Here is a 13,638-nt window from a genome sequence, read left to right on the forward strand (position 1 = left end):
AGATCTAAACTCAGGTTAAGAATATTTTAAGATTTTTTGATCCTTACAATTAATTAATAACTTCAAAAGCTTTTTTTTTTTTTTTTTTTTTTTTTCAGAGTATATATAGTTATATGCAAAGTCTAATATTGCTGGAAAATTGTTGAATTTGTTTTAGGAAGAACTAAATAATTTCCAGCCACTTAATCTAGGACATTCTATTTTAATCAAAAAACCAAACAACAACAAAATAAATGGGGATCCTCCTTGGTTCATGACCTTGAGTACTCTTGATTGCAGCTGAAGCCTGATCATGCTTGATTTTCCAGACTTGAAAAGCAGCATCCTGACTGATTTAATGTACTTTGTGTGGAAGTTATCATATAGCCTTCTTTCTCCCCTTTGACAGATTGCTGAATTTAGGTTTCAGTCAAGTCATTCCCTGAGCAGCAGGACCAGTGAACCCTGCTTTCATGCAAAATTGCATCCTGCCTTCCTCCTCCCCTCCTTAAACCCAGCTCAGGACAAGGATTACGCTGCTTAGTTTGCTGGATTCTGCTAAAAACTGTTATGCATCCACTGGAAGCTGGTCCCTTTGCCTTTTGGGGCCACTGAAGAACAAATTAAAGATTAACTCTTTTAGTTTGCAGCTGCTGTGGTTGTTTTAAATGAACTGAAATGCACAGAAACTTGTTTGAGACAGCTCTACAGGAAGCTGAAATTTGCCAAGGGCTACCAGAGCTATGTAGATGAGTAAAGGAGGTAGAAAGGTATAAGAAGGAGGTTTATTTATTCTGTGTCATAGAACATTGTATCTCCTAAGCCCCAAATATGTTTTGGTCTTCAAAAGAGGAAACAAAGCAATTCTGGAAGAGCTGCCTGAACAAATCTGTCATGAACTTCTCCCAAATGCTCTCAAATCTATACTTAAACATTTCTTCTAGTCACCAGCTCTCTTCTAAACAGACAGATGAAAGTATTGTTATTTTTAACAGAACTTCACTCCCAATAAAACCAAATTTCTTTTTCTTTTCTTTTCTTTTTTTTTCTTAATTCTCCCTCAAGACATTTGCACTTATCTCTTTAATTTTTGTTTAACAGCATCAGATTCTATTTTCCCCTGAAGAGCTTCCCTGGTTGCCCACATCTTTTTTCTTAAATGCAGCCATGACTCCCTGCCCAATATTGGTCTCATCTCTCCTGCTTTCCCTTCAAGACTTCAGTCTCTCCTGGCTGATAGCCCAGCCCAAATGGGATGCAGGGAACTGAGCTCTCTCCTGATGGCTTCCACTATCCCTCAGTTCGATTTTCTCAAGAATTAGAAAGAAGGGCCTTATACAATGCCTCAGGGACATGTTCTGATCTGTGCTCTATGGCTTCAGATACATCTCCAGACAGATCTCCTTCCCTGCACAGTACTGGCTGCTGAGCTTTCTGCAGATGTCCATCCCAGTGTCTTTCTGGGGGACGTCCTTTCTTGGATTTCATTGCAGTGCACAAGGTAGGGTGTTGGCAGCGGGGCAATGTCTGGTGCTACAAAGCATTTTCGTAAAAAAAAGCTGTCCCCCAAATGTGAAGTCATCCTATTGGTAAAGCACTGGGGATTCTGCAGGTTGAGATTCCTTATTGCTTTGTGGTGTTTGGTTTTCATCTTACAGCTTAAATCCAGAGTTGTCCTAATGCTGTTATGTATTTCACAATATTGATTTTTTTCAGCTGTCTTCATTTAATATTTTCCCCCCTTTTTTCTTTTTTTCCCTTTTCCTTTTTAGACCAACCTTCACATCACAGATGTGAGGAAAGAATAGATGCAGAAATTGCTTTTAGTTAGAGAGACTGTAATTTACTCTTTCACTACAGGGGGAAAAAATGTCTCCCCACAGAAACAGACGCAGATGAAAGGCCAAATAGTATCTGGACCTGTGCAAGCACTGCAAGATGGGTGTGTGTGTGTGTATGTATGTATTTTCCTTCGGTGGTGCACAGAATCCCAGTCAATTATTTGATGCACTCGCCTGTCTGGGCTGTGACCTTCTAGAAGGGCCCCCTCCTCCAGTCCCCCCACACGACTTGTCAACACATTAGTCATATACAACTCAGCCGATGCCAAACGGCAGCAGTTCAGCCAACTATTGGGAGGCAGGAAATTCTGCTGCCTTCTTCTATTGGTCTTGGGTTTTTCCACTGTGCGGACCTGGTGGTGCTTTAAGACTGCGGAGGGCTGGGGTTAGCGCTGGTCCCTCCGCCGCGCCGGGAGGCAGGGGAGGTGAGCAGCGGGCTCCGTGCGCTCCGAGCTGCCGGAGAGCGAGGCGAGCAGGGCGAGCAGAGCGAGGCAAGAAGCAGGCAAGGGAGGAAGATGTGCCCGCCTGCCCGCCCGCCTGCCGCCGGGCCGAGGGGAGCCGTGTGAGGAGCAGCGGGAGCAGGAGGTGGAGGACGAGGAGGAGGAGGAGGAGGAGGCGTGCGAGGAGCCGGCTCGCCGCGGCTCGGGGCCGGCCGCCGCTGCTGCCGGGGATGCTGGTGTGGCCGCGCCGGAGGATTTTGTCACCTGTGGCCCTGCCCCCGCCGCCCTGCGGGCGCCTCCCCGAGCCAAGGACACACCTGGGCCCCGCCGCGCACCCGCCCCCCGCCCCCGCCGCCGGCCGCCTCTTCCCCCGCCCGAGCGCCGGGCGAGTGTCGGCGGAGCCGCGGGGCTGCAGGCGGGGCTGAGCGCTCGCTGGGCGGACGAGCGGCCCCGCAGGCTCCGAGCAGCCACCAGCCGAGCCAGGCGAGGGCGGCCGGACCCGGTGCGCGCTGCCTGCCAGCTCCGGCCCGGCCGTGGGCGCGGCGGGCGAGGGCGAGCCCGGAGCGGGGAGCGGGGGAGCGGCGGGGGCATGTGGATGTTGGCCGTCGCCTTGCTCCACAGCATCTCGCATGGTGAGCCCCGCCGCGGGGATCCCTTCCCTTGTCCCCATCCTTCCCCTCCTGCCGGCCGGGAAGGGGAGCGGGTCTCGGTGGTGGCTTTTGTGCCGAGAGCGTCGCGCTGGCTGCGGGAGCCGCGGGGAGAAGGGCGAGGAGCGAGAGCGCCGTGATCGCTTAAAGTCGCTCACCTCGCAAAGTGACAGCTCGGAACCCAGCCACGTCCCTCCGTGCCTGCCTCCTTCGGAATGAGACGGTGCTTGCAGAGGCAAGGAGGCAGAGAGGCGCTTTTTCTTTCTTTCTCGTCTGGAAAAGTATAGAATTTTTGCCAAGTGCCGTATAAACCCGTCAGAGTACACGGGGATCATTCGAAGGGCTTGCATCCTAAGCGGTCGCATTGAGATATTGCTTCCTTTCACTTTTTTTTTTTTTTTTTTTTTTTTAAATTGCCCTCTGCTTTTACGTTATGCTTCTACACATATTTATGAAGTAGAATTTTGAATTTATTTCACTTTTATCATTTCTCCGGGAAGGTACCTGCTCTGAAATTTTTTTTTCTCTCACTCATTTATGTAAAAATATGCACGGATAAGCATTACATCATCTGGAGATGTTGAAGACTTTTAGTCGATTATAAAGTTAGGAAGGGGAAATTAAAGTGGGGATAGAATAAGGGTAAACCTGCTATTCTTTTTTTTTTTTTTTTTTTTTTTTTCCTTCTGCCAACTCTTTGATTGACAAACATTTATTGCAGTTTCTGTGCGTTTTTAATAGTGGGTTGGGGTATTTTGGAACATTTAGATAAATGTGATTGAAAACTATGGCATGTGTAAAAATATGCTGAAATTGCTTAAGTTTTATTAAAAATGCACGTTTAGCATTGCAGTTTTAAGGACAGAAAACAAATTATGCTGGGGTGCCAGCTATCTATTGCATTGCCTTCTCTTTCTCAGATCCGAGGACGAAACATTGCCTGTAATTGCCTGTAATGCTTCCCATCCTGGCAGATAAATCAGATTAAACACACAATGCTCGAAATAGGCAAAGCAGGTGGAACGGGGAAAACGTTTCTTGTGTGGAATGAATGAGAGAGGAACACAGGGCAAAGTGTGAGGTTTTCCTGAAGGATGGAAATAATTGAACCTCTGGCAGAGCGTGAGGGATGAATGCTGGATGAGGGTGCCTTCACATCTTAAGTAGACACTGGACGAGAAAATGCATCGACAGGCATGGCTGGTCCAGTGTGAGGAGCCGGGAAGGTCAGAAATTAGGAGGTGAATCCTAAATATGTGGATTTAGAGTGACCTTAAAAACATTTTCGTCTTCTGCATGACACAGAATACAAAAGGAGTGAAAACCCCCCAAAGTGTAAACTTGGAAATTTTTTGCATTTCTTTTTGGCAGTAAGGAAACTGCAACAAGTTTTAACATTAAGAAATTATCTATCTATTTATTTATTTATTTTTGACAGGCAGCAGCACTGTGCCTTCTCTCTAACCTCTCTAGCCAGATACCTTGGAGGGAGAGATTTGCTGTTAATAGGACAGAAAGAATCAGCCTGGAAGTGTGCTCTGATTGGTGCTATTCATTTAAAACTAAATTTGCATAGAACTGAATGCTGTTTCTGTCCAGAAATCTTATTTAAAAAAAAAGAAAAAGAAGATTTTTTTTTCCTACTGTATTGATGCTATAAATTCTATCTTCTAACCTAGTTAGTCCTCCTTGCAAGGGTTTTTTGAAGAACAGAATAATTTTTGCTTTATGAGGTTGAAATACCATGAAAATCACTTTCATTTATTCCTTGATCTATGAAGTCAGTAGTAATTTCACTTTCAGTTTCCATGTGTTTTTGGATCACAGTCAAACCTGAATTTGTCTCCCAAAGACTGAAGAGTGTAATGTGTACATGATAGATGCATCTGCATGGATTCTGTGCTGCCACACAGCAACATCTGTACATTTGTGACTCCTGGGGGACTAAAATTAAATGTTTTTGTGTACAGTAATATTCTAAGATGAAAGCATTTTGAAAACATGTAGTGGGTGGTTCAGCCATTCTTTGCAACTTAAGGAGTCTGTTTGTTTTTGACATCGTACTTGATTGTCAAAATGCATATTTTTAAGGTCTTTTAAAGGGAAATCTTTGAAAAACTGGCACCTACCTTCACGTTAAGACTGAAAAAAATGGTTTTATGCACTGGTAACATTTATTAGGACTTATTAGGGCCGTTTTATCAGAGTCAAGAGTCAGACAATAATATTTTTAAAGGACTTCAGATTTTAATGCAGTGTCATATCAGATATGTATCTCTTTGAAGGAAATGACTGCATATATAAATAGATATGTCACTTACACATTTATTTTCATTATTCTATCTATAACTCCATCTGAACTCCATTGTGTGACAGGCAGGGTTCTTTCATGACTATATCTGGTGGGGGGGCGCAGGTTTCTGCTTGGTTTCTGCCATTGCCTTTTCTAACCCCTTATGGAACCACACCACGTTTGCTTAAAACACAAGCACAGGTACAAGTGGTTTTCCATTGTGCTACATCCCATTCTGATTTTAACTTTAAAACCTGTAAGACTGTTCATGTTCATGTTGGTTTTGATTTTTTTTTTTTTTTTTCCTGAGGGGAGAAATAGGTTAAAAATAAACCCAAAGGTTTAACTCTGCAGTTGTAATCTTGGGCTTAATTTCTGGAAATCATCTGAATAGCAACAACAAGGTAGGCCCCCATATTTCCCTACAGTCACTCAGCACAAATACATTTTGTCAAATTAGGTAAGAGCAGTGTCACTGGGAAGGTTTTATGTTTGTGAAATAGCTTCCTTCTGGGGACAATAAAGTACTGACACGCTCCTTCATCCAATTAGTATTTCTGAAGCCTGAAACAAAACCTCCCCAAATACCTGGTTAAAGTTTATGTATTTCGTGAGGGTTTTAAACTCTCGTTGCTGTGAGTTCCATAAGAATACAGGTAACTGTTAACCATAAATGCATTGCAGCCCTGGAAGGTGCGTGGGATGATATAGACATCAGTGGGAGCTCTGCAGCTGAATTCACTACCTTGAAAGCCTGAGTCATGCAGTTCTAATCCTGAGCAATGCTTTCGAGTTGCCTTTCAGGGTTACTCTACCTGCACCACCTTCCCTGTTACTTTACCTCAGGATTCCAGAAGTGAGCGTTTCAAATGAGCAGCAAAAGTCTGCTGTAGCCTGGTCATAATTAATAATGGGGCATTTCATTAATTACAGTGAGAAAAGGCAGGGGAGGCTCTGAGGGGATAATGGCCTCCTTCAAAATCCTGCCTCTTTTTTATAAAGACTGGGATCAAGCTCGTTCAGGTGCTGCTTTCAGAAATGAGGATCTTTCAGTATCACTCAGTCTCTGCTGTGGATATGCTGAACCCATTTCCAGGCTTCTCTCTGGCTGCATTTCTTACATGCCTGTTGTCCACAGATGCTCTTCTGAAATCAATCGAGCATCGGGAGGCACCAATACAGCACAGATGACACTAAAAATAAATTTCCATTAAAATGATTTCCTGTTTGAATCCTCTCCCTGCCGTCTATCTATCAATATGGGTTTTAGCAGCATTTTGGAAGATGGAGAAGGATCACGCTGAACTGAGAGCAGGGGTTAGGCTGGAGGATGAGGAGCCAAAGCGATGGTGGCGCTGAGACTCTCCAAAGAAAATGTTGATTCTCAGTGCTGGGGATGCAACATCCGATCAAAAGAGCAAACTGCTCTCTTTGTAGAAACATACTGAGATACCTGCATAGCTTGTGTGGAATTGTGCAACCAGATCCTCACCTTGGGAAGTTGGGTGGATGTGCAGGAAGCATTCAGCTCGGTGTTTGTGTGTGGATGGCACAGCACAGCTCAGCGTGTTTTTAATCCGGTGCTACCCGAGACATGAATAGCTATTAATTAATCACCAAATGCCAAGGGGAGAAAAACTGTTATTGCTGGGCAGCCAGAGGACATTGGGATACCTATATCTGTTTCAAAAGGTGTGTTTCTCCTGTGCTCGGGGTGTGCTGCTCCCCCAGGTGCTGGGGCTCTCTGAGGGGGATTTCCTCCCGTGGCGTGGGCAGTGGCTGTGCTGGAGTTGGAGCCACAGGACACTAGTGGGCAGCAAACCTCAGAATGTGTCTCTTCCAAAGCTGTGGGAGCACACAGAGAGCTCAAAGAGGCATTTTGTCCGTGTTTTACTATCAATAGTCACTAAAAACTGGTGGATGCTGCGTCTTCTTCCTGTAGCGCTGGACAGCAGATGTGTGTGACAGTGAAGGTGTTTTTGGGAGTGGTTTAAAGAGAAGTTGTTTTCTGCAAATTGTGAGAACAAACCCCTAAACCATCTTAAATAGAGCTTTATTGCTGCTTACAGCTCTTCACTGTGGTTTTATACAACCACAGAATTGTTTAGGTTGGAAAAGACCTTTGAGTCCAGCTGTTCCCCCAGCACTGCCAAGCCCAGCACTAAGCACTGTCCCCAAGTGCCACATCTGCAGGTCTTTTCAATACCTCCAGGGATGGTGTCTCCACCATGTCCTTGGACAGCCTGTTCTAAGGCTGGACAACCCTTTCCATGAAGAAATTTTTCCTAATACCTAATCTAAACCTACCTGGTGCAACTTGAGGCCATCTCCTCTCATTCTGTCCCTTGTTGCCATTGTGGAAAGACCCCAACCCCTACCTGGCTCCACCTTCCTCTCATGGAGTTTTAGAGAGTGAGAAGGTCCCCCCTGAGCCTCCTTTGCTCCAGCCTGAGCCCCTTTCCCAGCTCCCTCAGCCGCTCCTGGGGCTCCAGCCCCTTCCCAGCTCCCTTCCCTGCCCTGGACACGCTCCAGCCCCTCCAGGGCTCTCTTGAAGTGAGGAGCCCTGAAATGAAAACAGGATTTGGGATGTATTTCAGTGGAATTTCCTCAGTGCTGCCACATCTGGAAAAGCTTAGAAGCTGGGTTTTAATTTTGTTTGTTCTTGAGTAAACTTTTGTCGCGTAACATACTGATAATTTGAATTATTTGGGAAAATCTCATGAGTTTTGGTGAGTAGCTCTTTCAGAAAGTTCCTCCAGTTTATGAGTTGTGCAAGTCTCTGTTTTTGGGAGTAGCTGGGCTCAAGTTGAGCCTCACTTTTGGTGTCTTTGCCTGAATGAGAGTTTTAACAATATGCTGCCCTCTCAGGTGACGGGGTTGTTTGGGGTGGGGAAATAATTTCCTTTACCTATTTAATAAAACACTGGAGTGGGGGAAAAAAAAAAAAAAGCAGAAAACAACAAAATGAACCATCTTTCTGGGGGTGGGAGGTTGGAACAATGGATTGAGAAGCAAATATATGGACTTTTTTGCTTTCTCCACAAAGTTAACTCTAATTAAAAAGTTAAGATGTGTGTAGGATAAAGGGCTGTTTCAACATACCACTCATTTACCCTTTGATTTTATTTGGCACATGCCATTTATCAATCTCTTGGTCTAGGAGTTTTTCAGATTTGCAGTAGGAAAGACTAATTCCATCTTCTACTTTAAAAGCTGAAGAAGGGAGTAAAACATATTCACCTTAATTATTCTAAGGCACATTTTTTTGACATTTTTAATGTGCTATTTCTTTTGAGTCATCGAAACTCTAAATAGACTACAAAAATCCATTTAAGCAACATAGGTCTATACATCAGAATATTTAATTATTTCAAGGGGAATGTGTAGGTGTCTGCAGTTAAATTACTTGTTTCACAACATATTTTGAGTTATTTCATATTTCTATTTAATCATCACTTTCTTTTCATTTAAGCTGCTATGAAATCAATGAAATTAAGATCTGAAATTGTAATTCTTCAAAAGAAACTTTATCTTCTCAGTCTTCACCTCCCTGCCCCTTGAAAACATTTCATCAAACAATTGGTGTTTTCAAAAATAAAAATAACATAAAATGGAATGTATTTCATAATAAAAGCCTTTCACAGCTCAATATTTTAGAGCACTGAGGAGATCATCTTCAAGAACAAGCCACTGATTCCTCAGGCACTTGTTAGCACTGGGAGCTTTTCCTGTCATTGCTTGTCTTTGGATACTGCCATTCACAAAAAAAATCTTCTTGCCTCGTGAGTACTTTTCTTTTTTTTTTCCATCAGGGCATTGGATTACTCATCAGAAAAAGTTGGGTACACCAATCTATACCTTTCGTAGTGGAATGGGCAAGAAATGTTATGATCTGCTTTGACAAAGGAAAGAAAGGCAAGTAGAGGGACAGACAGGCTGACAGAGATTAGCAAGTCCTCCCAGCATCCCTATTTAAGCTATTTTTGCTCAGAAAGCAGGGAGTAAGACTTAAGAGTGAGCCAGCAATCCTATTTATAGAAAGCCATTTTTAAATGCAAAGGCTCTGAGAAGGAGAGTCACCTCCATACTAAACACCAGCATCCCTGGAGCTCCCTCAGCACGGAGGGAGGGAGCAGCCTGGCCACCCGAGCTGCATCACTGATGTGCTCCTGCTGAAGCTTCCAGAAGGACAGAGCCCTTGGAAATGCAGGAGTTTGGGCCATGGGGCAGCCCAAGAACACAGCTGAAAATAGCTCTCTGCTACACATCCACGTGGCAGAGACAAAGGCACACACAGGGATCACCTGAGGAATTTTTAGCCTGCTGCCTCTCCGTGTACTCTCTTGGAGATCCTGCTCGTGTGGCTCTCAGAGTAGTTTGTCAGGGATAGAGTTCCTTCTGAGATTTTAAAATAAACATATTTCTGCACACAAATGCATACATATGTAAATCTGCATAGCTTGTAGTTGCTTAAAAGCTACTGCGTATGGAAAATTTGGCACTTGCTTTGCTGTCCAAGTGCGCTTGGTGCTATTTTCTTCCAATTAATTACACGGTAATCCCATGCAGAAGATTTGTGGCTTAAGATTTATGTTTGCACTAGGCTAAAAATTATTCTCAGTAACTTTCTGCCATCTAAATTTTTGGAGTAATTTTGGGAGGCCCCTCCAGTGTTTTTAAGAATATCAGAAACATATTCTTGAAGTGACCGGGGCTATTTCAATGCAGCTAGAATATAATTATGCAGCAGTGGAGCTGCAAATAGTTGCCTATCTACATAATCTACTCACAGTGATTCTATAGATAAGATTGTAGGGTTGCTGTGTCTATATAAATATCTGTTGGCGTGAAATCCTCTCATGTGGTTTTGCAAATTGAGTGGCTTATGCTGAGCCTGCACACTCAGGGTGTTTGTCTCTCAGCACTACCGAGTGGCAGTCCCCAGTGGCTCCAGTTTTTAGGTGCCACAGAATTCAGGAATTTGTGGGAGAGCTTGTTCTGTGCTCTGTTCTTTAGGAGGGTCTCCATGATAGCAATTTGTTGTTCAGTAAAGTTTTCTAGAGGTTTAGTAGATAGTGTGGAGTCCAAATAACAAATGTCAGTCTTTGACCTGTGGTTTTTGTTTAAACTGGCTCCTGTTTTAGCTGGGAAGAGCTGCTGGGATGCTGAAATGTGCAGGCTTGGAGGAATCCATGTGTTGTTACTCTGGACCCCACAAATCTTGTGGTATGATTTGAGTGCACCCAAATCTACTTGGTTGCTTTTTTTTCCCAGGCCGTGGAAAAGTGATGCATAAAGTGCAGGCTCTGGCTTCTGTTAAATTCTCTTGTGTAATTGTTTCTATCAGAAATCATTGTGTTTTGGGGTTTGTTTGTTATTGTTTTATGATATTACCTTCTGAAGTCTTTGGGGTTTTCTCTGTGAGTTTTATAAAGGAATTTTGGCCCTAACTCAGAAAAATACTGTGAGTGCATAAAGTCAGTCTCTTGATAATTATGAGGTGAGCATGTGACAAGCTGTTAGAACACTCCTGGCTTGAGCTGAGGACAGAACAAGTCCTTGACAAAGTCCTTTTTTGTTATGAAAAGCAGATTCAGATGTCCCTGGAATGGGATCTTGCTGGAACAAATGTCATTCAAGCCAAATAAGCTTTAGGTGGACCTCAGCTTAAACAGCAAAGTGGTTCACCATCCACACTACACATTGGCCACCTGAATTTTTCCCTCTCATTAGGTGGCTTTTCTGTGGGGCAGTTTAAAAGCCACTTCACATATTATTTCTAGGTCAACCATAATTTGTGTTGCAACTGCAGTTGTGAAGTACAAAGCAAAGTGTTTGCTGTGTCATGGTATGAAGGAAGTAATTTGGGAAGCTGTCATTGAAGGAGAAGTTCTCCAGTTATGTTTGCAGACATCCAATGCAGAGAGTTTTTTTTTTTGCAGCCTTAAGTGACTTTCAAATATCTGCAGTAATACTTGCATTATTCTAGTTCACGCTTTTGGCTGTATTTATTTAGGAAGCTTTCCTTTGTATCTTTCTTTCTAGTTTTGTTGTGTGACCTCAAGGTTTCTCTTCCACAATGACAACCTTTTCCCCAGCCCTGTTGTGTAGGGGTTCTGGAAAACAGATTTTCATCATTTCAAGCACAGAGAGTGAGGTTCATCCCACTATGGGACTTGAGTGGTAAGTGATGATTACTATGGTTTTTGTTGTGGCAGCTGTGGCTGAGCCTTTTGGTCCTCAGCGTTTTGTGGATATATATCTATAAAATGCAGAATGAATACTTAGGGGAGAGGGAAGGACAGGTGTATGAACATGATTTTTAGTGGGGAGGGTAAAGGAAGTGACAAGGGTGAGTTGGAACTCCACAGGTATCCAGACAGTGATGTAAGGTGTGATGGATCCCTGTGGGACAGCAGGAGGGCAGTCTCTGAAGGCCAAATTTGAGCTGGACAGGTTATGGTGAAGGGCCTTGAGGTCTTGGCTTTGGCTTGCAGTGGGGAAGACGAAGCTGAGACTGCTCCCCTGTGAGCTGTGGGTGGAGAACATGACAGAATGTGGCTTTGGGACTACCCAGTGCTCTGTCTTGGCTACTGCTCTGTGCCAGAGCATGACCCTGCTGTGTGCCTGGGGACAGGGAGCTCAAAGTCCCAACTACCCTGCATTCAGATTTTTCTTTCATTCTTTTCTACCCCATTATTTCATCTCTGCTGTAGGCTTAGTTTGAGGCCTAGTGCCTGTCTTCTCTTCACATTTTTTCCTAGTTATTTATATTTATTTTGGTAGGGTAAGTATTTCTCCCATCCCTAAAAGCTCTTCCCCTCAGGCAAATGGATTTGGGGGAGTGTGGGAGATCAAGGATGGAAAGCAATCCTATGAATGCCAGTGAGGCTGTAGGGTAAGAAGTGCAAGTTCCTCATCTGAACCAAGGAGGAAGGAGCTGAGCTCCTTCATTGGGCAGGAGGGAGATAATTAATCCTTGGAAAAAGAGGCTGAGCTGTCAGGCTTTCAGAAGAGGCCTGGCAGTGGTAATTTGCTGTTCAGCTGTTGGGAACTCTCAGGTTTGGTGCAATGGGGTCTCTCAGTGCCTGTGCCTGCACACCCAGCCCCACTCCTGGAGCCTCCCTGGGTGTGAATGCTGGAAGCACTGCTGGCTGCAGGAGGAGCAGGTCCTCAATTCCCCACTGGAGAGCAGCTCTTTGTCCTTACAACAAATTGGAGAGCTGCTTGCTTAGCAAGTCCTGAGGAACGCTGAATGGTTATGGTGGGAACACAGCCTGGAGTAGGGAATGTTTATTTTTAATTCTTTTCAGGGGAAGAAAGAAAGGTTCAGGATTTAGCTTTTCTATCCTAGTCTAGAGTGAAAATCTTGTAAAAAAATCTGTTCTTCACCAGTTTTTGCCCTTATCCATTGTGTTCATGCTTGAGGAGCAGTGTGGCTTCAGAGAGATGTGACTGCATGTGCTCAAACTGCGCCTGTCCCACTGGTGATGGAGCTGGAGGCCTTTTGGAATATCCAGCCACTGGCACACATGGAGGCAATGCAAGGGAAAAGGAATGCCTGTCTGAAGACACTCTAGCTGCAGCAGTTCAGTGCATATTTATTAAGTCTAAAAGTTAGTCCCTAGTGGGTAAAAGCAATTACAGCGTTTCTACCACGTCTCAAAATGTGTTTCTAGAGAAGAGAAGAATGCTGGGCTTTAGTAATTTCAAAAGGAGTTAATGAGATTTTTTAAAAAATATTTTCCTAAATAATAGTAATCTGACTGCTACTTAATTTCAAGAGGTTTTGAGAACTTTTGCTGTCAGTAAATTGAGTTTCTCTCTTGTCTGTGTTCAAGGATAACAGCCTTGTTTGCTCACCATGTAATGCAGTTGCTCTCCTTCCCCACACTGTTTCTGCTGCTTTCAATCCCTGGTGTGGACACACATTGGAATAATTGGGGTAGGGGTTAAGGTCGGCTGAGCATCTCAGCTCTGCCATTTCCTAAGGCATGTGCAGCTGGCCTGGTGCTCAGAAAATTTTATACAAAATAAGTAGCATGCATTAAACAGCTTCCAAGTGGAAAATGAAGGCATCATGACATGGCACAGTGCTGGTGCTCTTACGGGTTGGGAAGTGGAAGATGTGGGGAGCTCACTTGAGATAGCAGCAGGGGATGCTGTCACTTGGCTCAGGACCTTCCAGTGGGCAGGAGGAGAAGAGAGATTTAGGGATGAGTTTGGGGAGATGTTTGTTGTGTTCCAGCCTGTCTCTGATGACGGTGCAGTCTCAGGTAATGTTACCAGGTCTGTGTCCCTCCCACTTTGCCATGTTGCAGCTTTTGGGAGGAGATGCAAAATCTCCTGAATTTGCTTTTAAGTTGTTGCTTGGAAAGAAACGAACAGGAATTTAAAGCTAGACATTTTAAACAAGTAACATATTTTAGACCCATAAC

The 13,638-nt window shown here is 44.1% G+C and overlaps 1 protein-coding gene across 1 annotated transcript in view; it reads left to right on the plus strand.

Annotated features, from left to right (window-relative positions):
- Nucleotides 1–2,849: 2,849 nt before the first annotated feature.
- DSCAM (DS cell adhesion molecule) overlaps nucleotides 2,850–13,638 on the plus strand; it is a gene marked incomplete at both ends in the record, with an annotated part of 439,009 nt that continues 428,220 nt past the window's right edge. The window contains one exon of the mRNA XM_082279051.1: nucleotides 2,850–2,892. Coding sequence (XP_082135177.1) covers nucleotides 2,850–2,892 — 43 coding nt within the window. The remainder of the gene's footprint in view (nucleotides 2,893–13,638) is intronic.

The sequence above is a fragment of the Coloeus monedula genome (assembly GCF_965178545.1).
Source record: "Coloeus monedula genome assembly, chromosome: 3".
NCBI classification, from domain to species: domain Eukaryota; kingdom Metazoa; phylum Chordata; class Aves; order Passeriformes; family Corvidae; genus Coloeus; species Coloeus monedula.